We start from the raw sequence: 26,701 nt of genomic DNA on the forward strand, positions 1-26,701 counted from the left end.
TTCCAAAGCTCTTTATATAAGTTGATTTCTGTTGGGGAGGGTAATTTCATTCCATTGGCTGATTTATTTTGCTAATTTTGCATTGGTGAAATGTTGGACTCATGCTGTGACACAATTAGTCTCTAATTTGGGATTCCGCACACATCATTGCAGTTTGTGGAGTTGGTGCTTGTCTCCTTATAAAACGACAAAATGGATCACTGGTACATTTTTATTTATACGGCCATATTATAAACAAACTGTCTCCTTATCTACATTCTCTGTCTCCTAAAACTGTGTTTACTTCCTAAACCTAGTATGACTTTGTACAGTGAGTTTGTGTGTGTGTCTGTGTATGTGCATGCGTGTGTGTGTGTGTGTGTGTGTGTGTGTGTGTGTGTGTGTGTTGTTGAACAGCGGGACTTGGCAGTGCTGTGTGGTATTCAGCACTTCCAGGCTAGGACTGAATTAGGAGACAAAGTGACAACAGAAAACACAAAGAATGCTCCTCTCCCAGTGTTTGAGAGAGAAACATTTCAGATAGATAACTAAAAGAAGTTACATTTTCTTGGGGACAACAACTGCAGTGTTTTATTTAGAATAACATGCTCCAGCTTCAACTATATATATATCTTACATTTTTAATGTAATGAGCTTTAAACAGTGAATGTGGTCCGTGATAACATTATTTGCTATTCTCTGGAGGGGAAATATGAAAGGAATACATTTATTCTAAAACAATAATCCAAAAGCCAACAACCATTCATACACTGGTGGCAGAAGCTACCATGCAAGGTGCCACCTGCCATCTGAACTAATTCACATTCACACCCTTCTACGGTTTATGATTCACACACATTCACACACCAATGGCACAACCTATGGTTTGACCTCTGAGCCACAGCCGTCTTCATACGAAGGCTATGCTTTTCAACTTATTCAAATACAGTTACAAATTATGACTGTTAGGTTGATTTCTATGCATTTTCATTTTTACAATTGAATGTATCTCTGTTCAGCGTTTAGAAGTCTTTATATAAGCTTGTATCGAAATACTGAATACCTCTCCTGCACAAGCTTTTCACACACACACACACACACACACACACACACACACACACACACACACACACACACACACACACATAATACATGTTCATAATAATTGTCTGTCGCATGTGCAAACACATACATGTATCTAATGATTTTCTTAAAATAAAACCATTGGTTTATTGAGCGTTAATGTGGTACAATTATTAAAATAAATCGTGTCGGAGCTTAAATAAAAAATGAGGCCCTTAATTAGCACACATTGACGTAATCCTTCTTACTACACTAAGTACTTATCATTAACCCTATATACCAAAGCTCATTTAGTAGAGCAGCGTCGTGAATCACGTTTCTGGGCTTCAAACAGTTAACAGGTTTGCGCGTGCACGACCATGCATCCAACGTGTATCGGGAGCGCGCAGAGGCGCACCGGGAACGCGAAGCAGAAACAGATCAGGCAGCAGGTCGGTCGGTGAGCGGAGAGACGGATCACTGAAAGTACCGGCGTTGAAACGGCAGACCTGAGCGTTTCGGTTTCTGTGGCGGCGGTTGCTTCTCTTGTGGACTAACCTGACGGAAAGTTTTATTCAACAGTTCGGACGGAGGGAGAGGGTCAGAAAATCTGTCCACCATGTCGGGGAGCAGGGAGGAGGAGAGGAGGAAACTGGCCGACATCATCAACCACTGGAACGCCAACCGGCTCGACCTGTTCGAGATCAGCCGGCCCACAGAGGTAGGGGACCACCCCAAAGTGGCAAGAGAGGCCGCGGACCCACGGGCCCTCTCCTGGGCGAATGGGAGACCGTGAAAGCGTCACTGGCCAAGACTTGGCTTGAACGTGTTGAAAGCCGAGCTGTTGTGGACAGCGTGGTTCACTTGGTTTGCTCGGTGTAAGTCCCCGGTACGTGCATGGAGAGAATGAATGCCAAACTCCATTGAAAAATCTGGCGATTTACTATATTGGCATATGTACAGCATACGGCCTTTTGACATGAAATACACGTTTGACCGTTCATGGCAATTAAACAGACACATTGGCTATTTGTCTACAGATCCGCGCCATGTTTCTGTAAAATGTCCTTCTTTAAGAAACACTTTACACTAACGTAACGTGAGCTAGCGACTAGCTACCGCCCACAGCTGTGTTTAGCTTGTAACTTAGCCACAGCAAGCTAACGTTATATAGTAGGAATAATTCTCAAAGTTGACAGTTGAGAGAACCAGTTCCTGCTTTGTACGTAATAAATACACCGAATTTGAAGTGACTTCCTGCAATTGATTGAAGATCTTCATGTGTATTTTTGGCTATGTGTACAAGTGCGATACGAGTGGCAACACTGAATTGCCACTGATTTTGAATGGAGTTTGGTGTGTTGTTATCTCCAGTACAAGAGGGAACGGCACGTATGGGAGGAGGAGGGGTGGGGGGGGCTAGCTAGCTAGTTAGCGAGCACATTACCTGTAGAGCAAACGTGAACCCAGCCGGTGTGTCAAACGAAGGAACGCGAGGAAGTGTTATTTTGTACAACGCACATAATTACTATTTAAATGACGAACCAAAACTTGTGACGTCTCGAGCTGTGCCAGTGTGCACCGGTCGTGGAGCGGGGGCTCAGCAGTGGTGCCCGCAATGGCTGACAAACCCAGTTAACACGGCGAGGTTGTTTGATACGCAGGGCAAAATAGATAAAAGCTTAAAGTATTAGCAACACGCCGGGCGGTAAATGAATGCACCAGGTAGGGCACTCGAAGTGCGGATGCTACCAGCACTTCTACACACCACAACACCATCGCCAGACCATCATGTCATGTTGCTCTGCATTGTCCTCACACTAGCTAGCTTGGTGCGAGCTGCTCGCTTGACCAGCAATGATTTGACCCTGCAACATATCGAGGGACGGTGCTTTAATTAAAAGGCCAGTCTAGACTCAGGGTTGGGGTTGTTTACTAATAACATGCCGGGATAAGAAACTCCTCCCTGCAGGATGCAGGGTTCAGATACGGCTAGCAAAACCCAGAGGAAGGCACAAGGGGGCATGGTGATGTTTCTAGTCTTTAAGGAGTTAGTCAATAACGATCCATCCTTGCTCTTTCACTGGTACATCTCACGCCTAAGTAGTTTTGATTTATCGCTGTGACTGATTGCTTCAGCGGGTTTTTTTTAGGCGGGCAGCTCCCCCCACCTCATCTTGGATAAGGGTGCAGGGGGGGGCACGGGGTCCTCTCTTCTTGAGCCGATTAATTTATCAGGGTTGAAGCTGGCCAGCCGTTGGGCAGGGATGTGTGACACACGCACACCCACACACACATGCACACAACCACTATGTCGCCATTCTTGCAAGGAACGATTAACCCAGTCCAGAAGTTCTCCAGGCTGTAATTCTCTCGCTGGACAAGGAGCCTTGCTGCTCAGAGTTGAGTCCAGCAGAACATGATTAAATGTAAGCAGATGCATGGCCTTCCCTGCCACGCCACACCCTAACCCATATGTCAGCTGGGGGAGCCCCTCAAGCTGCACAAGTGTCCTTCACACCGTCTAGCCTACTCAAGAGTGAAGCTGGGCATGAAGCACACCACATTTGTAATACTACTTTACCGTGTGATCTGTGATTCACAATGACTTTAGATTTAAACTACCGCACACGCAATCAGCGTTTTCTGATAATTTGACAATGTTTAATTTCTGTAGTTCTGACCAAACTGCCTCGGGGAGCGGTTAGATCATTCGTGTGATTAGATTAGCCATGGATGGGTGATTAGTCTGGAGCAAAGGTTCACAAACTTTTTAATCTTCCAACCCAAACTGAATAAATCCTGCTGTGGGACTTATGCTGGGCCTTGTTATAACATAACAGGTACTCGTGTCACGTGGGAACTCACCATAGGCAGACACATGGGGCTTATTGTTGCAGAATGAAATAAACATTACAAATTCAGATGCAATCACACCAACCGTTTGTTTTATTTGGATACGAAAAATTGTGGGAATGTTTACTTTTTGCTGCAGTTTTGTATTTAGGCTGTCCAGGTTCACACTGCACTATTGTAAGTCAATGTGCGTAAACACGGAGAGTTGTTCATTTATAATTCTCCTAGGTTTCTATTGTATGAGGAAGATGGACGTTGTTCAGAACAAAAACACAACATTCATAGTTGTCCTCGTATGCGTTAATGCTAATGCAGCCTCTGGTTTAATGCTTTGCACAGTCTGCAGCAGTCCTCCCAAAATACTCACGGTTTGATGTGTATTATAGTTTAAATGTTCCTGAGCTCGGAAAGCTGTTCACAATGGAAACATTGTTGTCTAGATTGCCCTGAATATAACCTGTGATATAGAGTGAAGTATCGAAAAGCAAGTTTCTGGCTTAATACATTTGGAACAAGTACTTGTACTAGTATGTGTGCACTTGTTTGTTCTAATTTACAAGCTCTAATGCACTGTCAGCTTGAGCCCAAACAAGCATTAAACCAGAGTGTTTGGGGCACATATCTAAAACAGTATGAGTCCACACTGAATCAAATTGTTCAGGACAAGCAGACCTTGTATACCGAGCAAGATTAATGTTTAGAGTAGATAATTCATATCACCATACATAAGTACTTTCAGCATTCACTCACTGTGCACTCAGGCGGTATGTAAATTAAGCGATACAATTGGGCATTATGAAGTGGCTGTGACAGTGTGCTAATGAGCAGAGAGCACTATACGACATTGTTATCCGGCACGTCCGACATATATTATGTTGACATTTTCCTTGACCGGGGCAGTTAAATGAGTTCACATACGACCTGTATGAAAGTGTGATTTGCCTTGGATAAGTGCTGACTCATGTAATCTGTATCTCTTATCAGGAAAATTTAGGCAGATCCATTGACCTCTACCATTTTATATGCTTGATGCAGGTACGACTGTTTGTAAAGCTCCTGGATTTGTCCTGAGTGCTGACCTAAGACATTACCCTCCCACCCCCCACACACACACTCAGTTTCTTTTCTGAGCAACTCAAGAGAGGCTTATTGTTCAAAACGAAAACAGCAGCTTTTTTGTCGTCCGTGCAGTGCCCGATCGATCCTGCCTGGGAATAAGGCCTTCTTCACCACCAAATAAACTACACTGGCCTCTAAAAACCTCCTAGGCTGCCACATATTATACAATATTACACTTTTAGTGACTAGTTTTGCCGACACTGTGGCTTGATTGCTTGTCAGCATGTAGATCCCACATCAAGAGGATCTTAGAAATAGCATTGGATCTAAATGTAAGACTTATAAACAAACAATAGACTTTATAGAACTTTTAAGGTGTAGGAGGGCTGGACATCTTGGTGTTGATTACAGAGTCAACGCAGTATGATCGATATTTTATCAAGTCCACTCAGCTGAACGGATCCAAACGTTTTGTATTTAAAAGTACACTGTCCTGATATAACTCCTTAACTGTATGTTGCTGATTAATAGATTCATAACCTTCATTATGCAAAAATATGCCACGTTTGTCTCCTGCTCGTTGATATTGTCGTAAAATGCGAGCAGCTCAGCCTCCAGTCTTAATTGTCTTGAATTGGTCTCTGAAAGCTGCAGATGACAAGACTATAACAGTGAAAGTAGGCTTTGCCTGGTGTGACAAAAGACTTATGATTATTGAAGTGTAGCAGCTCATGTAACCTCCTTGCACACGGCTGTGCTGCACAACATGCTGACAGGCGTGGAGGACGATAGTATCTTGAGGAAAGGGTTGATTTAAAAATGATAATAATTTCAGGAAAAGATGCTTTGAAAAGACAGTCTTTAGCAGCAGAAAACTCTGGCTTAAAATACAATCGGTGTGTCTTCGTATGGCTCTCAATACATTCCTCAACTCCACTGTGTATTGCGTGGCTGTAGGATGTCAATGTGTTAATGTACTGCGATATCCAGTGAAGGATCCTCACTGTGGCTCAAGGAGGAAAGACTGAGAAACGGGAGTTGTTTGTAACATTTTCAGGAGCCTAAAGGGTACAAATTTATGGCAAGAGTAACCACCGTCAATGGTTTCCTCACAGCTTAATTGAAAATCTTAGTGGAGTATTATAGTACTGTATTGGACCATGTACGTGTTATTGGTTTCTTGTGTGCTTAAGTTGTCATAACGTACTAAACCACAAACCTTTGACACAGTAACCTTTGACACTCAATGAAAATTTGGATAAATAGTATTTTCTGATAGTGCTGACCGGCTGAGTTTGGGGTCAAAGGCATTAACAAGGAGCTTAGCTCGTGGTCCACCTTCTTTCCCTTTGGGATGTGAATGCGGCATGTCGGCAGACTCGCTGTGACATCAGCGGCCACTCCCTCCTTTTTCCCCTGTTGCACAGGAAGCAGGAAGCCGACAGGAAGTGTGTTGTGCGTGGAGATAGTGGGTTTCCTGTGGTCTGGTTAGAATGACTGGGTTGTTTTCAGAGGGATGCGTGATCAGATTTTATTTTATCAGCTATTTCCATAGTTCAGGAATAACTCTTTAGATAGCTATGTTTTGGTGTAGCAGCCCTTATCCTGCTTGTGGATATATATTTAGTTATATTTAGTTTTTGGTTGACATTGTTCATAGACTAATACTTAAGCTTGGGTTATTTCATCGGCGCCGAAGTAACATAAAAATCAAAAATGGATATAAAGCCAACCTGTGCATTTATTTGCAACATTGCCCACAAATGCAAGGGGATACATAGTTCAACGTGAACGGTATGGCAAAGTCGTTGATGGTAGGGCTGCAACCATCGAGTGTTTGAGTGATGTTTGGTGAGAAATATCTGTCACAGTGACACTGACATCCTTGAACATCTTGTTTTGCCTGACCGACAAGACGCCAAGATTCTGTTTACTTGAATGTATGACTGGAAAAAAGCAGTGAATCCTCACATTTGAGAAGCTAGAACTATCGATCAAGCATTGTTTGGAAAAATGACTTGGCACGGGACCATCATCAGAGACGATCAATCTTCGATTACAGTTCCTCTGTCAACGATTTGTATCTCAATGTACCGCATCCTCAAATTTCCATATTACTGGAGATGGCTACTTTGGCATCAATTATGACAAGTTGTCTGATAAATCTGAATTATTTTTAACGAGAAAGTGCTTTTAAAAAGCAGACTACAGTCCATATAAAAGTAGAGGCTGCATCCTTTCAATACCACTATCTGTGTGGCACACCAAGTCTTTCTTTAAGTGCCGAGTAATCTACTTAAATGTAGGTTTATAATAAGGTTTTCACATGGCACCTCTGGCATTTTACGCTGCATGAATTAGTCCAGGAGCTGGCAGACTTTTCTATACTGATGGCTCTTCTGCTGCTGGTTTATATTATTGGTGAACAAGTCCACGGCTGGTGTTTGACTTTGACTAAAAGGTCAGTGTTGGCCTGGCGTGTACCTGTTAGCAGCAGCTGGTGATAGTAGCTGCATGTTTGGCAGCATCACAGTGGAGGCTTGGTTAACAGATTTGCTGGCCTCAGCCACAACTACAATACCATGAGGACACACACACACACACACACAGAGTAGCTGGCTGCTCTGTGCATTTATCTCTATTTGCATTGTCCCTCTGTGTGTTCATCGGCCATGCCATCTCTCCATCCCTCCCTCCCTCCCTTTTTCTGTCTATCTCTCATCATGTCATGTAGCCGCTAGCTGGCTCTGTCACTATGGTAACGCAGTGGCTGCGATGAGCTCACCAAAAGAGGCCTTTCTTTCTCACAACCACACATATTCTGTAGTTGACAGGCTTATTAAAAAAAAGTGTGTGTGAAATATTTTTGTTGTTCCGGTTTAAGGTATTCCTAATACAGGTCAAAGAGACCCTCATCAGTTAGCGTCATGGTTGGATTTACTAGACGTGGAGTGAACATGCAGTAATCTGCTCAGTTTGCTGCTGTTTGAGTCGCAGGTGGGCGGGTTGCCTGTGTGTGTATGTGTGTGTGAGCCAAAAGCTAAACTATGCGTCTTCCTCAAAGGTGCTGCAGTCCTAGATTCTATGTGGAGGATCGCACTAAAGCTAAGGCTCCATTTATATCCAGCTGACAACCACGTGCGATTTAAGACACTTCTGTTTGTACATTGTCATAAATGCAATGGTCAGATCAAACATTTAAAATTGAAGTCCCTCTAGTTTTTTCTGGGCTGTGTAAAAATTAGGCGCCGGCATACTGCAGTTCAGAGGGTCGTGGTAGGAGGCACCGGAAGCTTTTTGTTCACTGCAAAAAAATGCCAGAAGAACAACAGTTCAGTTACAGTAACTACTTACTCACCGGATGTAGACAGTGCATGTAAGTCTGCCATCGGTTGCCTATATCAGCCGGCATTCTTCTCCCCATTTCTGCCATCTGGGCAATCTATTTTGCAAGTGCACCGTCGCTGCGTCCCGTGCTTTGGGCTCAGACCATTCTTTAGTGCCGACCCAGCATCGTGGCGATGGGTTTGGCCAATGCGAGAAAGTCTATAAACTAACACAAACATGTTTGGACTACAAGCGAGGCAAAACTTAAAATCGTCCTCACCGGGTCTTGCTCGCCCATCCAGATCATTCAGCTTGAAGTGACCAGGGATCAGATAAACGCCGCAACAGCTCTGTGCAGGCGAGATGGCTGATTTCAGTGTAATTTCAGTGAGTGGCTATTACCACTGAACGCTTACTGATGTAGTTCCACTTGGGAGCAGTAAAGATTACGTTTGCGTCTTGGCGACATCTTGCAAGAACAAATCGCCTCCTGAGATGCAACAAGTGCAAATTGGGTCCGACATGACCCTCCCCCAAAATGTGGTTTTATGGAGACCACACAACTTATGATTAGACTGCTTATGCTGCTTTGTTTTTTGGTCTTTTTGATGTTTCCATATTTGCCGGCAGAGTTTGTTCACAGGCGAGACAACAGGGAAACGAATCTCTGGACTGATGAATGTAGTCTGAAAAGGTGAATGAACAACAACTCGCTGTGTGAAGTGAAAAGGGGTGAAGGCTTAGTAGGAAAGGAGCATGGACCCTTATCAGCTCTCTGGATAAATGTAAGCACACACATTGGCAGGCGTGAAAGCTAGCCTTTTCCCTGCTTCATTTAACCTTCCCCTCTTTATACTTGTATTGTTCTTAACTTGTTTGGACAATTCTTCACTGTTGTATTGCAGTGCTTGCCTTTTTCTAATCCAACTCACCACATTAAAACCTCTTGAATTCATAGGACGACATTTGTGGCACTCATTTTTTGAACTTCTAGAAGGGATCGATATATAAACACACAGTACACAGAATTAAAAAAACGCGTGTGGATATCGTGTTCTTTTTTTAGGGGGCGGGGGTGGGTGGGTAAAATTATATTCAGTTTTATCGATTTGATTCCGATAAAACATTCAATAACCAGCTATTTACATGAATACATGTTAAAAATTAAAAAGGATTTCCCAGATGTGCAGACGAAATTCCATCCCGGTCCCCTGGAAAAAGGGCAAAGAACACACAAACATCCCCAAACAAATCATAAGATAATTGATTGGCTGTAGAGCTACTAGAGTTTTCAAGAAAATCAAAGACATGAACTGGTCTTGGTGAGTTGTTATGGAATGACCCGTATTTACCCTCAACTTGACCCTGTGTAGCCCAAGTTTTCTTCCCACCAGCGTCAGCATCGTGGCTGCAATTCCAGCCTCACTAACCCTCCGTAGGCTTCAGATAACTTGAGCACCACTTGTGTCTGAGAGTCCATGTCCACAAGTGTCCGCCTCACCAGTCCAATCAGTTGCAGCTGCAAATGTCACATTCCGTGGGCAATCGGTGCGTTCGTGGTGCGTGTGTGAGCGCAATCGCTCCGCAGCGCTTCATTACGAAGTAGGGCAAAAGATCACGACCGCAAGTCTTATAGCCTGTGCAGCAGAGTTATGGCCCGTCTCAATCTCTCACACGCATGTACACACACACACGCACTCACACACACGTATGAGTGCACACATAAATACACGCACGCACGGACAGACGGACTGTCATGATTGAATGAGTGACCTTGCAGCTCACTCCCATAAGCCAACCGCTACATTCATGTTGAGTTTGGTTCAGTGGTGTTTCTCATCAGTTTGGGTGTTTTATGGTTTAAACATTAGGTTGGCTGTAATTCCACTGGTTGCAAGTTGTCATATGCTAGAACGCCGCTGTGGTACACCTAATTCTGACAGCATGGATGTCTTTATTTATAAATTCCTACTCCCCTTGATATTCCTGCTCTTGTCCAGCCACATCGCTCACCGTAGCGGCTGTAATTAATGCAGCTGGCCTCGGCCTATTGGCTGCTGCCCATTAAAAAAGAAGGATGGGGGTCACACGGGACAGCCGGGATATTTATCACCGCTGTTTATGTTCAGAACGTTAGGAAGTCCACTTCAGCCTCCCGTGGAGGGATTTAGGCTGCGTGACGGTTTCGGGCGAAAAGGGTTTCTATCAAGACGTGTTCATGAAAATGTAACTCATGCAAAATGAGGAGAGGGTAAGAAATGATAAGAAAAATGAATCCTACTGCAGCCTTTGGTAAAGTGTCTTTCTCCGAACCACTGCAGCCTGTGCTTTCAGTTTTAAAGAGATGAGGCTCTTTTTAGATTAGAAGCTGTAGCAGTCAAATGTACAACTAATTACAGGTCGTTTTTCTTTTTCAGTATGTACCATCAAGCCCAACTTTAGCTACCTCAGTCACTTTGTATTTAGACACAATTTAGAGAAAACAACAAGGTAAGATTTAGATGGCAGACTCAAAGAAACGATACAATTTTTATGTTGCGCAGAGTTTCCAATGAGAAGTTATTCCAGTTACATTCCACTGTTTTTATTTACACATTGGGATAGGTGGCAAAATACATCAGATAATCAATTCTTACTTTAATGCACAGGTTCTTTAAACCTAAATTTACACCTGGCCAATCTTGCAGAAACCTCGCTCTACTTTAGAGGCCGTTAATTTTCCCTGATGGGAACTCTGATCAATAGATGTGAAGCGCTCCTTAAAGAGGCTTACTAAGCAGCCCAGGATAACACATCAGCGTGGCCTCTGTCCGAGTGGTTGAGGAGTTGTGTAGGGATCCAAATGGGTGATATGTCATCGATTTCAGGGATCATGCTGGTCCTGGAATTCCTGGAATGCAAACCGGGTTCTTTTGAGCGGTGAATTCCAGACGAGGAAGGTCAGGTAACAGAGGATAGACTCTCTGTGGACGCTGAAGAATGTGAGGGGGGATTTTACAGACCGAAATGAATGTATCCCTCAGCTAGTTTCAGACGGCTTCCAGTGGAACCTGGTTTGAGTCCAGACGTTTCTCACTCCTCAATAAACTGGAGAAGAAGGAACATTGGGAAAATCATGGAATTTGCATTAGGACCACTGAGGGAGTTTCTCACCATGGGAGCACCTGTGGTTCATAATCTCACTCTCGCTTTGCCCTCTCTCCCTCTGTCAAACACACATTCCTTCTCTGTGATTTGGCCTCTCTCTTATCTATCTTTTCTCTCTTTCCCCTTGTTCTAAAACAAGCAGTGTATTGTGTGTGCTCAGCAGAGCAGCCCGCCCTTAAAAGCTGTGTGTCTGTGTGTCTGTGTGTCTGTGTGTCTGTGTGTGTGTGTGTGTGTGTGTGTGTGTGTGTGTCCCAGCCAGCCTGTCAGACCATGTTAATCCCCTCAGAGGCCTGGCTCACCTCCTCCCGCCTTGCCTCTTATTTTTTTTTCTCTCCACCGGGCCTCCGTTTGGTCCTTGCAGTCCTCTCAGCCAGCTGATATGCTCCCCCTACCTGTCAGTCAGAGGACGTCTGCCTCCCTCTGGGCCAATCACATGGGAGGTAACCCCCCCCTGGTTGACCTCACAGGATCAGACAGCAATCAAGACCAATGACTGTGAGTGTTTTGTAGCACCGCTCGCTACCAGCTCCCATGGTGCTTTGCTGCAGATCAATGTCTAAGTCGTGGACCAGAAGGAGGGAAAACGAGGAGGAACGGTGTCATGACTGGAAGTAAAACCTATTGTTTGCTGCATGTTGGCAGTTCAAGGGGGAGGTTTCAGCAGGGCTGCAACCAAAGTATTGATTTGGCTGGTAATTAGAAATCCACATAAAAACAAAGGCGAATAAAAACAACTAAACTCATGTTGTGTATTTTTACAATAAATCGTTGAAGTCGTTTTTAAAGCAACAATGTCAAATGGTTCGACTCATTTGCGATTTGCTGCATTTCTTATGCATCTTTTTTGTGACTGTAAACTCAACCCTTGTTGGTTTTTGGGCAGTTGGTCATACAAAACTAGAGATTTGAAGGAGTCACTTTGGGCTTTTGGAAATGTTTCTTGGTGAATTCGCCTATGAAACAACTATTTGGGGAGAACGTTCTGCAAAGTCACACTGAAAATGATCTGTTGCAATCCTATTAGCATGATCTGAAGGGCTGCTTGAAAAAGAATATATGAAGATTATATGTGATGCCCTATACGTGCAGACACGAGTGGTCAAATTTTAAACCTTCTGCGAGTAATATATATATATATATATATATATATATATATATATATATATATATATATATAATCCCAGTGTGGCTTTAGTTTCAGCATTTTAAAAATTGGCCAAAAGCAAGTAGCTGTTCAAATAAAAAATTGTGATGACCAAAGTTTTCAATGAGTTGCTCGGTGAAATGAGAATCTTCCTTCGGGTGTGAAATAGTTATTGATTGGTTCAACTTATTACCAGCCTACCAAACCCTCACAAATACTCACTGCACACAGAGCTTTGACCAACAACACGGAACACGTGACATTCCACAACTTTTAAGATGGGGACCACAACATTTCTGGCGTTGCTGGTTTGGTGCTGTTGGTTCTGTAAAAAGTATCCGCTGCAACACACTTGTGATAGCAGGTGGTCCAAATGGACCCAGCTGGAGACTTTTTTAATTTTTTTTTACTATGCAGACAATCAGCATCCCTTCAACTAGTGGTGCTTTCCACGTCGTGGAGAGAAAAAACCTTTTTGCTTGCATGATTTCCCTCAGGTAGCCAGCTAGTAAGCGGGCGGGTAACGTGAAGCAAAGTATCGAGGGATAAAGTAAGCAACAGGAAAAAGATTAACGTTTGCCGTATTGTAGATTTAACATGTTTTTACTCTATGCAGTCATTCATGAAAAGACCCCAAATGACCACTTTAAGCGGACTTCCTGGCTACTACTCTACCTCAAAGCATTTGGAGCCACATAAGCAGTTGATCACTATAAGTCGTTTCCGCTGTGTATCAGATGTATTTTCAACTTGTTCTGCTGTCCTCAAGTGACCACAGATAACAACTGATGCTTCGTCAACTGCATGGCATTTGTCCAAGCAAGCACTTACGGATTGAGTGTCTTATCAGATAACGGTGTGTTTTTATTTATTTTTTAACATGCATTTCCTACATCACTTACCCGATCTGAACATAAATCCCTTGATTTGATGATTAAATGAAAGCACAGCTCGTATTAAGTTGAGCCGAGCAGTACAAATGCATGGTAACGCATCAAACATGCGCCAGCATTGTCGATGGAATGTAACTTTTATTGACCGCTTGGCAGCAAAATAGTTCACGAGGACATGAAGGGATGAGCCAAGACAGGCGGCCTGAAGTAACATACCGACTGCGTCCCTGATGTGTTTGTTCTAATTCCACTCCTCTCATCTGCTGGTTGTTAGAAGCCCCTCCTCCCCCACATGGTGCTGCACCCCGTCCTCACCCTGTCCCAGCACAGCACCACCCACCCGCTTGCTTGGTGGATAATTTGAACAGAAAAATACAATAATACCGTGTGGGTGACCTCAGTGTGCCGGGGACTTCCCTCCACGTTGCTCCACCCGCTCCTATTTGTTGTTCTTAGCTGTCCACTCACTTTCAGAAGAATGGCTTTCACAAACACGCAGTAGGACAGTGGGGATGCGTGAACACGCAAGAGCAAGCAAGCCCAAAATGTGTGTGTGTGCATGAGTTCTTGTATCTGTGTGTACCTTGGAGATTAGGGTTTGGGAGTAAATCTCTCTCGGAAGTGAAAGAACAAAATAATTTGTCCGTAACATCCTTCGCAAAATGTGTTTTGAGTTAACATGCAGGTCTGTCTGGACAATATTATATGTGGCCTGAGTGAGTGTGTTTAAAACAGGAGAGGCTGCAGTCAAAGCTACTGTTCCTGGTCAGTTGTTTGTCTAAGGAGGCAGAGACCATATGCAAATGCATTACATCACCCATCAGCACAGTGGCAGAGTTGATACCGGGCATTTTATTGAACCAACCAGTGGAAAGTATTTGAAACTTTCCTGCGACGTGACTGCCAGACCTTGCTGGTGCACTAAATCCTGCACATGTGGGGAATTGCACTCAGACCAGAGCTTCTGCCGCTTTGAACCGGGTCTCTGGTGAAGGCCAGATGATGTCATCTACTAATTTGAATGCTGGCGGCATCAATTGCATTAGTTTCAGCATATCTGCAGCTTTCATCAAGACATTACTAATGCCAGTTAAAATATTCCCCGTGCCTCATGATGATCCACTTCAGACCCTGTAAACAAGTTTTATCTATTTACAGATGACAATGTATTTGTTGTGTTGTTATAGTGCGACATTATTTGAAGTCTATAGGTTTGTAGGAATATAGACATTGGTCCAGGACTGCCCACACAAACGAAACGTTTCGTCAGTCTAACTGCCAACTATTTTCATCAATCATGCATTGAGCAAAAATTATCTGCTTCCAGCTAATTGGATGTGAGTTTTCTGCAGATTTTCTGTTTTATATCACGGCAAATGTAATATCTTTCTGTTTTTTCTTTTGATTTCGGGTAGTTTGCGGTTCAATTTTTCACTATTTGCAAATGTCAACAGACTAATTAATTAACCATCAGATTCATGAAAAAAAAAAAGTTAGGTACAACACTTTCCCTGAAGCAATACAACTTGTTACGAGAGCGGCTGGTTCAACGTCACTTCATGTGTTATGTCGAGTTTTCTTTGTGGCACAACTGTGATCCTTAATATTCCCTCTTCAGCAGTGCCGTGTAATTCTGAGCTCCAAATGAGGCACATGGGTCGACCTCCACATTACTGACTGCGGCGACACCCGGGTAGAAATAGTTTGAAACCCATCAGTGGAATACGTGCGGGTGTGATAACGGAGCCACCACACTGATCCTCGTTCGCATCCCATTTTCATCATGAGGGCCGTGAGATTCAGGTCAGGAAAAGGAGGATGAGGAGGGCTTACTTTTCTTCTATCTCACAGAGTTTGAATTGATTTCCAGTATTAGCGTCAATTTTCGGTCTTGAAATTCTTTCTGCTTGTAGAGGTCTGCTCTTTTGGTTTATCTTGTTCCGCTTGGACCAGTTTTTCTGCGGCAGCACATTTGGCTCCCTCCTTTCTTGTTTGTCCACATGTCACCTGAGAACGAGGCATGGCCCGCCTACCAGCGCCATGGCAACATGACACCCCAGCTGCGAGGTGGTTGCCATAGCAGCATTCGGTACCTTTTTCAGTGTTGGGTTCCGTCGGTGCCAACAGGGGTGTCAGCTGTTCGTGGACAGGCACCCATCGGTGTCATGGGATTTGTACCTCAGTGTCATGCATACACTAGACTAGAACAATTCTAGACTTTGAATGGGCATCGTTCACTAACACGGAGAAATGTGCTTATTTGACTATTTGGAGCTTTTTTTTTTCTTCTTCTCGGAAAACGACCAGACTGCACTGCGACGACCATTGCTATAACGTTACTGCCGACTGTACACCTATCATCACACACACTCACACTCTCGACCTGGAGTCTGGACCCTGGCTGACATTACAGCTAGCGTGCGATACACTGGTGGACACGCAGGGTACTTCAGGCAGATACAGCAGACACCTTTGCAGCTAAACTAATTGATGTGGCGGAGACCTACTGGGAAAGTAGCCAACGCACCCAACAGCGTGGCCGCTAAATGTACCGGACGGGTGAACTTTGGGGCCGGCCTGTTTTGGGCATGAACTTTAACTGGTGTCAAATGATGGATTTAACTTGTTTGTGCATCGGTTATCGTTGCAGCGGGGTCATCGGGCTCAACTGACGAGAGGGTAACGCCCTGTTGCCATTGTGATATCGGGTTTGGTATTATCAGAGTAGTTGTACAAGAACACTGTACCTGGTATCTGGTTGTTATGGTACTTTAAGTATCTGCGTCTATAGTCATAAGATGGCTTTAATCAAAAGCTTCATAGAATAATGAAAAAACTTAAGTGGAGGAAAGAGATTTTGTCAACAACAGAATCTCCGTATCATTTCAGTTAAGTGATTTACAGGTTTCAGATTGCACTTTCTTCACATTGGTACAATGCTGAGCAGCTAAATACTTATACAGAATTTGTGCACAAAATCTCATCAATTTTCAAAGCAATCTAAATAACCCTCAATCTTATGAGGAAAACAATAAAACATCCCTGAAAAGGACCCATTTGACTGGGAGACACTTTCACACGGGACTAACATTATCAGATGACCTCCAAATTTGATCGAATTTGCGGCAGAATTTTGACTTTGCAGATTACCGACGCAGCAGATTCCCCCAGGATTAAGCGCTCACATGACCTCTGTGGTTATTAAGAATGGTAAAAGGACTCCAGATAATATGGGTCCTGTGTGAATTTGGCTTTAAAGGCACACACGGCAGTTAATTACTCTCCAGGTCTTTTGATATCCGGATGTCTACAGTATATCAGACGGGTTTACTGCATGACTGTTTTGCTCTGGTGGTCCGCCTCATAGTTTTCACCCAAAGTCTATGGCTGTGAGAGAGATGTGGGCCGACCTGCATAATGCAACGCCTCATCCCAAGCGAGCGCGCATGTATGTATGTGTGGGTGAGTCGTGTGTCTGTGCGTGCTCGTGCCTGTGTGTGCACGCCGACCTCTGATGGGTGATTCTCTATTCCATGCACGTTATTTGGGACCTTGAAAAATGCCTGGTAAGGTCACAGTTGTGCTCACGTCTGCGTGTGTGTGTGTGCGCGTGCGCACACATATGTGTTGTATGTAACTCTATAGCCCTGATCACAAGGTGCCGTGTTTAACCAACCCCACGCCCCCACCTCCGTAAACCACTGCAGACCGTTATTGATCTTTCTTGTTCATACATACACACTCAGATACACACAAACACGCCCAGGAGCATGTGTGACCTTTCTGGTCTCTATGTTCTTTCTCTCTCGCTCTAACCCTTCCCTTTTGTAGTTACTGAGAATGAGAGCGAAAATATCAGTAAATGGAGCAGAAGCGAATGCTTCCTCTCATTATCTAGTTATTTTCTGACTCTCGCTTTTGAATCTTTCAACCAGAGTTTAACCGGCTGATTCAAATACCTATGCTGATATTTTTTGGTTATTTGAGTACCATCCTATTTTAGTAAGAGTTCTCCCTGATGATGATAATTGTTATTGCTGTCTTGTGATACAATCTGGATACAGTGCATTTCCAAACAAACAATTTCATTTACATGCTAGCATAATTTTGCGTGCGTTGTTGTTTTTTTTACCCGTGTTAAGCTGTTGTCAATGAAACTCTTTCTTGGAGCCCCAAAGAAGCATAAACGCCAACTGAAAAGATCTTTTTTGAATAAGACCAAAACAACCACTTAGTAAATGAATTGACCAAGAGGTGGCAGCCCTGTTGGTTTTCTAGGTTATGGCCCATTCAGAGTGAAATAGATGATAAAGCAGGGGGTGCTTTGGGACATGGCTAAATTGTGATTTACGGGTCTCTTCTACTGCGTTGTCCGTGTGGTGTTTGTCTGTGTTTCATCTGAGACCTCTAACCCCTTTCACGGTGTGTTTTTAGGTGAAAGTTGATTGTAACATTTCGGTCGCCTGAAACATGTCTCGCTCGGTGTTTGGATGGCGACAGACAAACACGAAGATAACAAAGGCCAAAACGTCAAAACTCGAGGCTTCGAGTGCTTGTGGTTGCATCATTTGAAGTCTGTGCTCCTATAAGCTACAACAAAGACTGTCGCACATTCTGTATTTCTGCACAATCCAACTCGTAATAGCATAATCACACAGTGTCTCTTTACTTTGAGGCAAACCAGTGATGTCCATTGGAGAACAATGGCCGCTCTGTGAAGGGCAGCAGCATGGGCCTCTACTTAACGGGTTGTTTGTGTGCCATGTCAACATGGTTAATGGGAATTTGTCTCAATGCATCTCTTAAATCTCTTCAAAACAGACACACATGTTAATATGTTATAAAGCAAACATTTACTACTATCAGCTCCATGTATGTAGCCTGGAGATCGCACATTGCCGCTACTGCTATCAATATGGCTATAGTCACTGTGACATGTATTGTTTATTAATATCAGGAGCCATCGGGAGTTGTTTTGATTTGGAGCTGAACGATCAGTTAACATTTATTGACACATCTTGGATCATCAATTAGATGCAGTCAACCCAAAAAAGAAAACAAGCAAGTAAAGACGTGGTGCTTTTCTGTATTTTTTTTAAATTGTAACTTGAATATCTTTTGTTGGACAAAACAAGAGATTTGAAGATGTTTTACTTGGTCTCTTGGGTCCATCTTAAGATGATATATTAGACATTTTGTGTGTTTTATAACTCATGGTTTAGTTTCAGTGGACAGATTGTCTCATGGCATAAAGATTGTGGGTCAACACAGTGCATTATTAGAACATTCTTGAGATTATATAACTGATAAGAGGAGTCTCTCATGGTGTTTCACGTTTTTAGGATTGAAACATGTTGGGTGGCGCTGAAGTTGGCGGCCACGTTGGGTACACATCATGTCTCGTATGAGCTGTGGGGTTTACTCTGCGTCTGTGTATGTAAGACCGGACAAAAGATCAGTCCACCTCGCACATGCACATGCACACACAGCCGTTAGCTGCTAGCCTTGATCCCTGTGGGTTGCCTATGGAGGCGTTGAGACAGCGAGCAGGTTCTGATTTGTGGCCAGGAGTCACCACTGGGTCCAGACGATTTATACCATGCCTTCCCACAATGCCTTGCTCTGTCAGGATGACGAGGTGAGCTGGATGGAGAGGGGGGAGGTGGCTGGTGACTGGACGGCTCGATACCGAAGCAGAAACTCACCTGAAACAAAGAGGCTTTTCTTTGCAGCCACAGAGGAAATGTGTGCATTTAGTCATTTCATTCAGGCCGGACAACAGGCCTCCGCTGCCTCCCTTTTGTTTTTGCTGGTGGCTCAGGTTGTTTTTGTTCTGCGGGATATTCGGTCAAACAACAGATTGGCCTGGTCACCATGTTCAGTACTAACTTTAAAGACGTTGTTAGGAGACTGGACTGCTTTGTTGTAACATTTGTCACATTTGTCCCCTTCACTCGGCCAAAGCGTCCTTGGTCAAAAACGATGATGAATGGAACTCTCTGGTGTACACGATCAAAAGTAGCACAGCTTGTTTGTTCATAGGTGACAGTTGAAGTTACCCAACCCGATTTGACCAAACACTAATATGTCATAATCATTCATATCTTGTAGTCATTTTCTTCATCATTATGAATGCAAGTCTTTTATGGATTTTCAGGAAATTCTACAACCTGTCGATAGTCTGAAGTTTGTTTCTACACTTTTCTATGGCTTTTGTTTCCAGCCTTTTGTTTTACTTGAGGCCATGTCATCAACCCTTTTTAAAATCTAAGACGGGAAGCAGACTTGAGATTCTGATGATACATCTGCAATCCTTCCACCAAGACATCCAATACTGTGGATAATGTGCCGTAAGCCTGGCATCCGTTGGCTATTTAAAGCAAGAGGTAAAGTAATTCTCTCGCTTCATGCGATGGGATCCTTTGTCTTCGCCCGTCTCCTCCTCCTCCTCTTTTAATTTTTTCTCCATCTGTTGGTGCGTCTGATGTCTATGAAACGCCTTCGCTTGGATCTGATGTGGGATAAAATTCCCCTCCCAACATCTGAGTTCAAAACCTCGGCCCAGCTGACCTTGGACACAGGCTTAGGGAGGAATCCCCCCATGTTACTGCAGGTGGGGCTGCAACAATATTGACTCAGGAACTCAGTTCATTTTATTAGTCTCATGTTCCCGTGTGTGTGTGTGTGTGTGTGTGTGTGTGTGTGGATGAGACTAAGATGACGCACAGCAGCTGGAATCTATTCTCATTTTCAAACAGCCATCAACCAGAAAGCCCCTCTCCTCCCTTCTCTTGATGTTCATCTTTTCAATGCAAAATCCAAATTCAAGTATTCAGTGTCTCCATGGAAACTAGGGTGTAACCTTTTTTGGGGTTTGCCAGTATTTGTCTTTTAATGAAACCCGGGGCTGCAGTATCCGTTCAATTGATGCCACATGCGCAAGTGGCAATCCAATATTATTACTGAATTAAATGTCTCTTAAGTCTATTGCTGAAGGAGTTGACACCAGGGTGATCGACACTATGGCCCATGGAAAGTACTGCAATATTTAGAGATTTGCTGTAGTACAAACTGTCTGTGGTGACATTCCTGTGGTGGCGAAATGCTGCATTTCCAAATTCCCAAAAAATCAAACTATGATCTTCGTATAACAACGATCGAATGGTTCCCAGTAGTCAATGAATAGTATTTCTGTTTGAAATGCCCATCGGCAGCAGAAACGGGACCCTGCTTACTGTTGCAGATGTGTAACAAAGAACCACGAGTGTTTCAAAGTCCAGCTCTTACTATCTGAAATAGTTGCCTATTTTTTATTCCCAGGCAAAAATTGTAAAAGCTGCCCAAACTAATAGTGTGATCGCATTGTCCACATTGAAATGTTGAGGCCTTCAGATTGTAACCCGGGATACGCTTGAGTTTAAAGTGTCCGTTTGTTGAGCTGCCCACGGTTTGAAACCAGCTGGGGATCTTTGTTGCATGTCTCTCTGTCCCTTCATTTCCTGTCACTCTCTATAACGACAAATGCTGCCAAAAAGCTGCATATTTGTATGAAGTGTTTGTCAAAGCAGCACTTCTTAATACTGGCATTTCAGACGTTTAAATGACTATATTTCTTCAGAACGAAGAGCAGAACTACATTATTATTAAATCTGTAACCTACAAATAAAGTGGTGCTATTTAATTGAATTATGTACAATAGCTAAATCAAATAGGTTTTGATTTGATTAACCTAGTTCTGTACACAAAACACTCAGGCGCTGCACATATAGCACATTCATTTAAAGCCGCACCAGGATTAAATATTAAGATATTTGTTCCACGTTTCATTTTACAGCAACGGCACTTTATTGAGAAAGTTAATACTATTGACCTTCTCATTTAGATCTCAGTCTGTCTCAAGCTGATGGATTCATCACAGTATTCGGAGACGGTTAGCCGGGCTGTTGAGTGTTTGTCCGGCCCAGTTGTTTACACCTCATCCTGAATACTTAACAACGTCTTATTTTTGGACCAGAAAGCACTCAAGACACGCAGCGACGCTCGGTCTCCGCACAGAAGCGTCACAGCAGAGGCCGAAAGTGGTTTACATGCTCGGAAATGGAGCGCTGGTTAGTTTCCTGAAACACCTGATAACCCCCCCCTTTGAGCACTCCCTGACTTTCTTACACACACACACACACACACACACCGATATACCCACGCTGTGTGAAAGCGGCTCTGGAGGCGCTGCTGCGTTTACTCGTGAGACGCAGACGTGGGAGTGTGGAGATGGTGACGGATAACTCTGAAGCCATAACTGTTTGTGATGAATGGCTCTGGTCGGCCAAGTGGACTCTCCTTCCAAGCAGGTTTTATTTATTTTTTTAATCACAAAAGTGCTTAAATTAAGATTAAATTAAGTTTTTGCAGAATGTCGCTCTTTGAGGTTTCTTCAGTTCCAAAAAAAAAAAGAGATTCAAAACGCTGAGAGCGTGGCGGTCAGTGAATGTTGTGCCGCTGGAACTTTGTCTCTGGCTCAGAATGTTTTCAGGAGCAAATTATACCTCTGCCTTTCTGTAATCGCCATAAACACCAACCTGGACAAACAACACAATCGGGAGAAACTCCTCGCTCGCGAAAAACATTTCTTGGAGGAGGATGCGTCAACAGAAGTGCAAACGGAGCAAAAGACAAACACTAGGAAAGATCCAACACAACAGGCTGATGAGAGGCAGGCGACGTGTTTTGAGCTCAGTGCTCCTCGGGCACAATGTCCTTCTCGTGTGTGCACATCTGAAGCCTAAATAAATATTTTTCCTTTTTGCAAGCAAGCAGCTTCCTAATGTTGTTTCTCCCAGTTCCCTTTTCCTCGCTGCATTCCACAAAGGTGGACTCAACGTTTAAAAATAGGGACAGCATTGAAGTAATAAAACACAGTTTAAGTATGTAATGTTATGTCATGTTGATAGACAAGCACAGATTTAATAGCTCACGACAGCCTGTGGTTTGTTGTGATGTTGTTGAACTATTTCTGTGATAAAACAACCATCAATTATGGCAGTATGAACGTTATAGAGATGTTTCAATTAAAATACTTTTTATTTTGTATTAATAAATGATATTCAAATCAAAATTGGCCCTCATAGCATATTTCTCCTTTAATTTTAAAAAATATTTTATCACAGGCTGGTGTTTATTTATAACGGCCAGGCTCTTCTCTTGGTTAGAGATGTTGTCCCTCTTTCTCCCGTCCCCGACTCTTCCTTTTGTGCATCGTCCCGGAGGGAAGTCTCACGTGTGTGGCCACTAACGACCATAATCTCCCTCATGTCACGACCCCGCTGGATAAAGTAACCTGACTGAACTGTCTGTGTTTCTGTGGCTTATCCAGTTGTTGAATTCCTATCAGATTAGGTTACTTATAACACAACCGAATGCATCCATAGATATATCTGACAGTTATCACCTCACAGAGTACACAGTCATTTCCCCCATTATTATGTACATGACTACATCAAACATACATGTTACTTTCATGTAGTAATGTTTTAACCAACGTCGTTTCACCATCATTGCGCTGCAGTAATTCCAGTAGCGTAATGTCTGTACATTATCACCAAGTGATTTATCTGACAGTTGGCACTTTTACTCCTGTGGGTCATGTGGAAAGTATTAAAAAGTATTATTATTTCATAACCGGCACCTTTTTAATGGTGGGTTTCCAGCTCCTTCCCATGTCTATTTTCACACTTGCAGTCTACCGTTAAGAGGCGTGACGTTTCTGACGTAAAATTTGAAATTATATATTTTTTAACCTCAAATTCCCATCCGGTCTTGACATTACAAGCAGGAAAACTAAAGACTCCTTAAAGACTAATCCACTTCTTACACACACACGCACACGCACGCACACACTTACACTTTGACCTCTCCTCTCGGTGACCTTTGACTCGGAGGTGTAAGTCAGAGAGCACGCTGGCTCTCGGATTTTGAGGTCGGGTTATCTGTGACGCGGTGCACTTTCTCTACACCGAGTCTCGCACACATTCACATGCACTTTTATGGCTAAAATGGCATGTGCGAGATCAAAGGTTTTGTTTTTTGGAGACCATAAAAGGGAACGTGGGCAGTGTCTGCTACGGATGATTCGATATGGGATTTCCAGTAGCAGTTATGCCATACCGTATTATCTGATCTTTTAGATGAGATCATTTTATTTAGTTTGCAAAGAGTGATCACCTTTTCTGGAATGACTAATATAAACACACAACACCGAAAAAACATTTTACTTCAAGTCCTACAGTTTAGCTTTAATTATACACAGACATACACCATCCAGCTGTCACACATACATGTCTCTTAATTAAACTGTTATTCTATAAGTACCTGTAGTAAAAAATAGGGTATCAGACTAGATATTCCAGTATCCAGTATCAATATACTGTGTAACACTACTTTATTGTATTATGTTGTCGTCATCTGTGTGTACAGCAGCCTCATTAGTGCCAACAGGAGGAGCTTTAGCTGTTGACAAATACATGACCGCTTATAAACCACTTATACTTGGATGTATTGTGCTTATAAATGCCAAATAGAGAGAACTTGGAGTAAATTGACACAAAATTATACAAAAACCCTACTATAGCAAAACTGTAGTTTGAGCATGATGTCAAAATTGATATTCCAGTGTTTGAAATAAAGGTATATTTGCCAATAATACTTTTATTGAAGGAACCCTCATATTTGTACATTCAAGAGTTGTGACTTACGTACTGAGTGTGATGAAAAATATACCTGCCAGTGCTCTCAGATGGACAAACTGTTTGACGTAATGGAGACTAAAACCACCTCAACCATATCTTTTACATTTCTGTATTATAATAACTTCATTAAGCAAACAACAACTGACACATCAGCTCGGCCGATTCACTGACTGTCTCGGATGGAAGTCGTTTCCATTCAGGGTTATAAAAAGAGTAAATCGCTGAAACTTTTACTGGCGGAGGTTGATTTTTGCCAATGAATGTATCTATAAATGGATAATCGGTTTACCGCTAATGTGTACAGTGACTCCAACAGGCATGAATACAAACACTAAAAGAAATGCATCACCTTCTCCCTCCCTGGACTCAATCAGGTTTGATCAGAGATTATAACATCCGTCCATTGTGTGCCCTTCTTAATGTGTGTGACAAACAGTCCTGTCAAGTTTAGTCACGGGTATGTGTGTCACAAATATGTGTGTGTGTGTGAGAGAGAGAGAGAGAATTCCTTTGCTGATGTCTCTGCCTGGCATAGTGACAAGGTAGGATTACAACTTGACACACACACACGCTACACTACCATATAGGTGTAATATGCATACAGTAATTACACATTAGTTAATGTGCATTTCATTTCGAGGTGTGTACGTGCACTTCCTGTTTACTCATTATATAAACACATTCCCACAGTGACAGAAGTAGTCCAACATCAAATGCTTCCCTGAACCTCAGTTGATGATTGTGTGTGTGTGTGTGTGTGTGTGTGTGTGTGTGTGTGTGTGTGTGTGTGTGTGTGTGTGTGTGTGTGTGTGAGTGTTTGACAGACGGCGTGTAGCGGGGCCTTATCTGGGCTGCTGTTGTGTTCAGTGACATACTGCTGCATTAGCATTTCCTGTCAGCCTGTGTGCCGTTTGCGAAATAATAAAAGCTGTTAGGGATTATCAGAGTGAAAGCTGCAGAAAGGATAAACTGAACAGTTTGTTCTTGTTTTTGCCAGATGACATTTTGAACATTTCGCTGAGACGCTCAAATAAGTTTGAAGGAACTGTGGCATCTGAGGTCGGGCTTTTGCCCCATTTAAAAAAATATATATATTTTCCCTTTTGTGAAAAACTATAAAGCATTAAGGTTTTTCATTTGTGAAATGAAGCCAACATCCATTGAAGAAAAAATAAAAGCTCTAAAGTCATGTTTGTGCATGCCCCATCACCTCATGTATTATTCAGCGACTTACTCTCCTTTTATAGCACACCTTTCACAATCCTATTTGTAGGTTCCGCATGTGTGGCCTTCATCGAAATACGACGTGGTTTCATCGTGTTAGTGGTTGTTGTAGTTGTTCCTTTATAATCTATCCACTACACCACTACTACTCCAAGACTACACCTCCCATGATTCACCCAAGCAGCCTTGTCAGATGACATTTTCATAGTGGCATAGACTGAGAGGTTTGATCTATTCAGTATAATAGTGATATATTGTTATTTGGGGCGTTAGCAAAAGGCCACACAAATAGCGAGAGCTTGAAAGTGTAATGTACATCTCCGGGAAGGCTACCGCAGTTTGACGTTTCTTGAGGGTATGAGGGAACCAGGCTCTGGACTGTTCTGGACTTGAATTCCAGTAAATTAGTTTGCAGTTTTTTTTTTTATCCAGACAATTTGAGGTATGCGAGTGTAGGATTGGACCATGACCTTGATACATGGTGGTTTAGCCCTGGACTTTGGCCGAGACATGCAGGAAAAGTTAGACCAGACGATTTTACTAGAGGGATAGAAGTGTAGAATTGCAAGATTGTGTTGAGGTGTGCGATCTCAGGAGTTGGCCTGCGGTGGTCTGCAAATATGTGCTCGCAAAACTGAACCATGGTCGTGAACATGGAGGTGTTGCTCTAGACAATAACCTGGAGGCACGGGTCTGTCGGACTGTGCCATTTCCTTGAGGACGGGGGGGGGAGAAGGATCGCTGCACCGGACCAGAACGACATGTGGTTGCTGTAGTCCATTCTCAGTTGCTGAAAGGCCGCGGTTGTACCAGACAGTGTGTTAATTATCCACCGTTGTCTCTTAGCTGGGCTTTGTTTGAACCCAAGTGGACTCGTGTCTCCACAGTTACCAACGGTTGCGCAAGCTCTACAACGGCAACCATCAATGACCCACATTCCAGCAGTAAATCACAACTCGCTCACATTCCCAACTCCACCCTTGCCTATCGAAACTATTCTCAGTGTTTCCACTCTGCCTGTCTGTGTCCCTATCAGACGTGGGAGGGAAAATGGAGGGAGGCAACGGGTGAGAAAGAGATGGAGAGAGGGAAACGTTTTGTCTTTCCTTGAAAGAAAGAAGAAGAAAACGTTTTCATCAGCAATCCTGTCTTTTCAGTCCTCGCATCCTCTTACAGCGTTCTACTAACTGGGTTACTATGTGTCAGAGGGAGGCCACAAACAGAATGTAACAGTGTGAAATGAATCTAGTTAAATTGTGTAAATCATT

General features: G+C 43.2%; 1 protein-coding gene across 14 annotated transcripts in view; it reads left to right on the plus strand.

The window, feature by feature from the left end:
- Positions 1-1,476: 1,476 nt before the first annotated feature.
- afdna (afadin, adherens junction formation factor a) overlaps positions 1,477-26,701 on the plus strand; it is an 87,719-nt gene continuing 62,494 nt past the window's right edge. For all 14 annotated transcript variants that reach the window (XM_068577005.1, XM_068577012.1, XM_068577014.1 and 11 more), the window contains exon 1: positions 1,477-1,762. In XM_068577005.1, the coding sequence (XP_068433106.1) occupies positions 1,661-1,762 (102 nt within the window). In that variant the 5' untranslated portion in view covers positions 1,477-1,660. The remainder of the gene's footprint in view (positions 1,763-26,701) is intronic.

Source organism: Clinocottus analis, unplaced genomic scaffold (assembly GCF_023055335.1).
Source record: "Clinocottus analis isolate CAN_PGR_092001 unplaced genomic scaffold, fCliAna1.0.p SCAF_15, whole genome shotgun sequence".
Lineage (NCBI taxonomy): Eukaryota > Metazoa > Chordata > Actinopteri > Perciformes > Cottidae > Clinocottus > Clinocottus analis.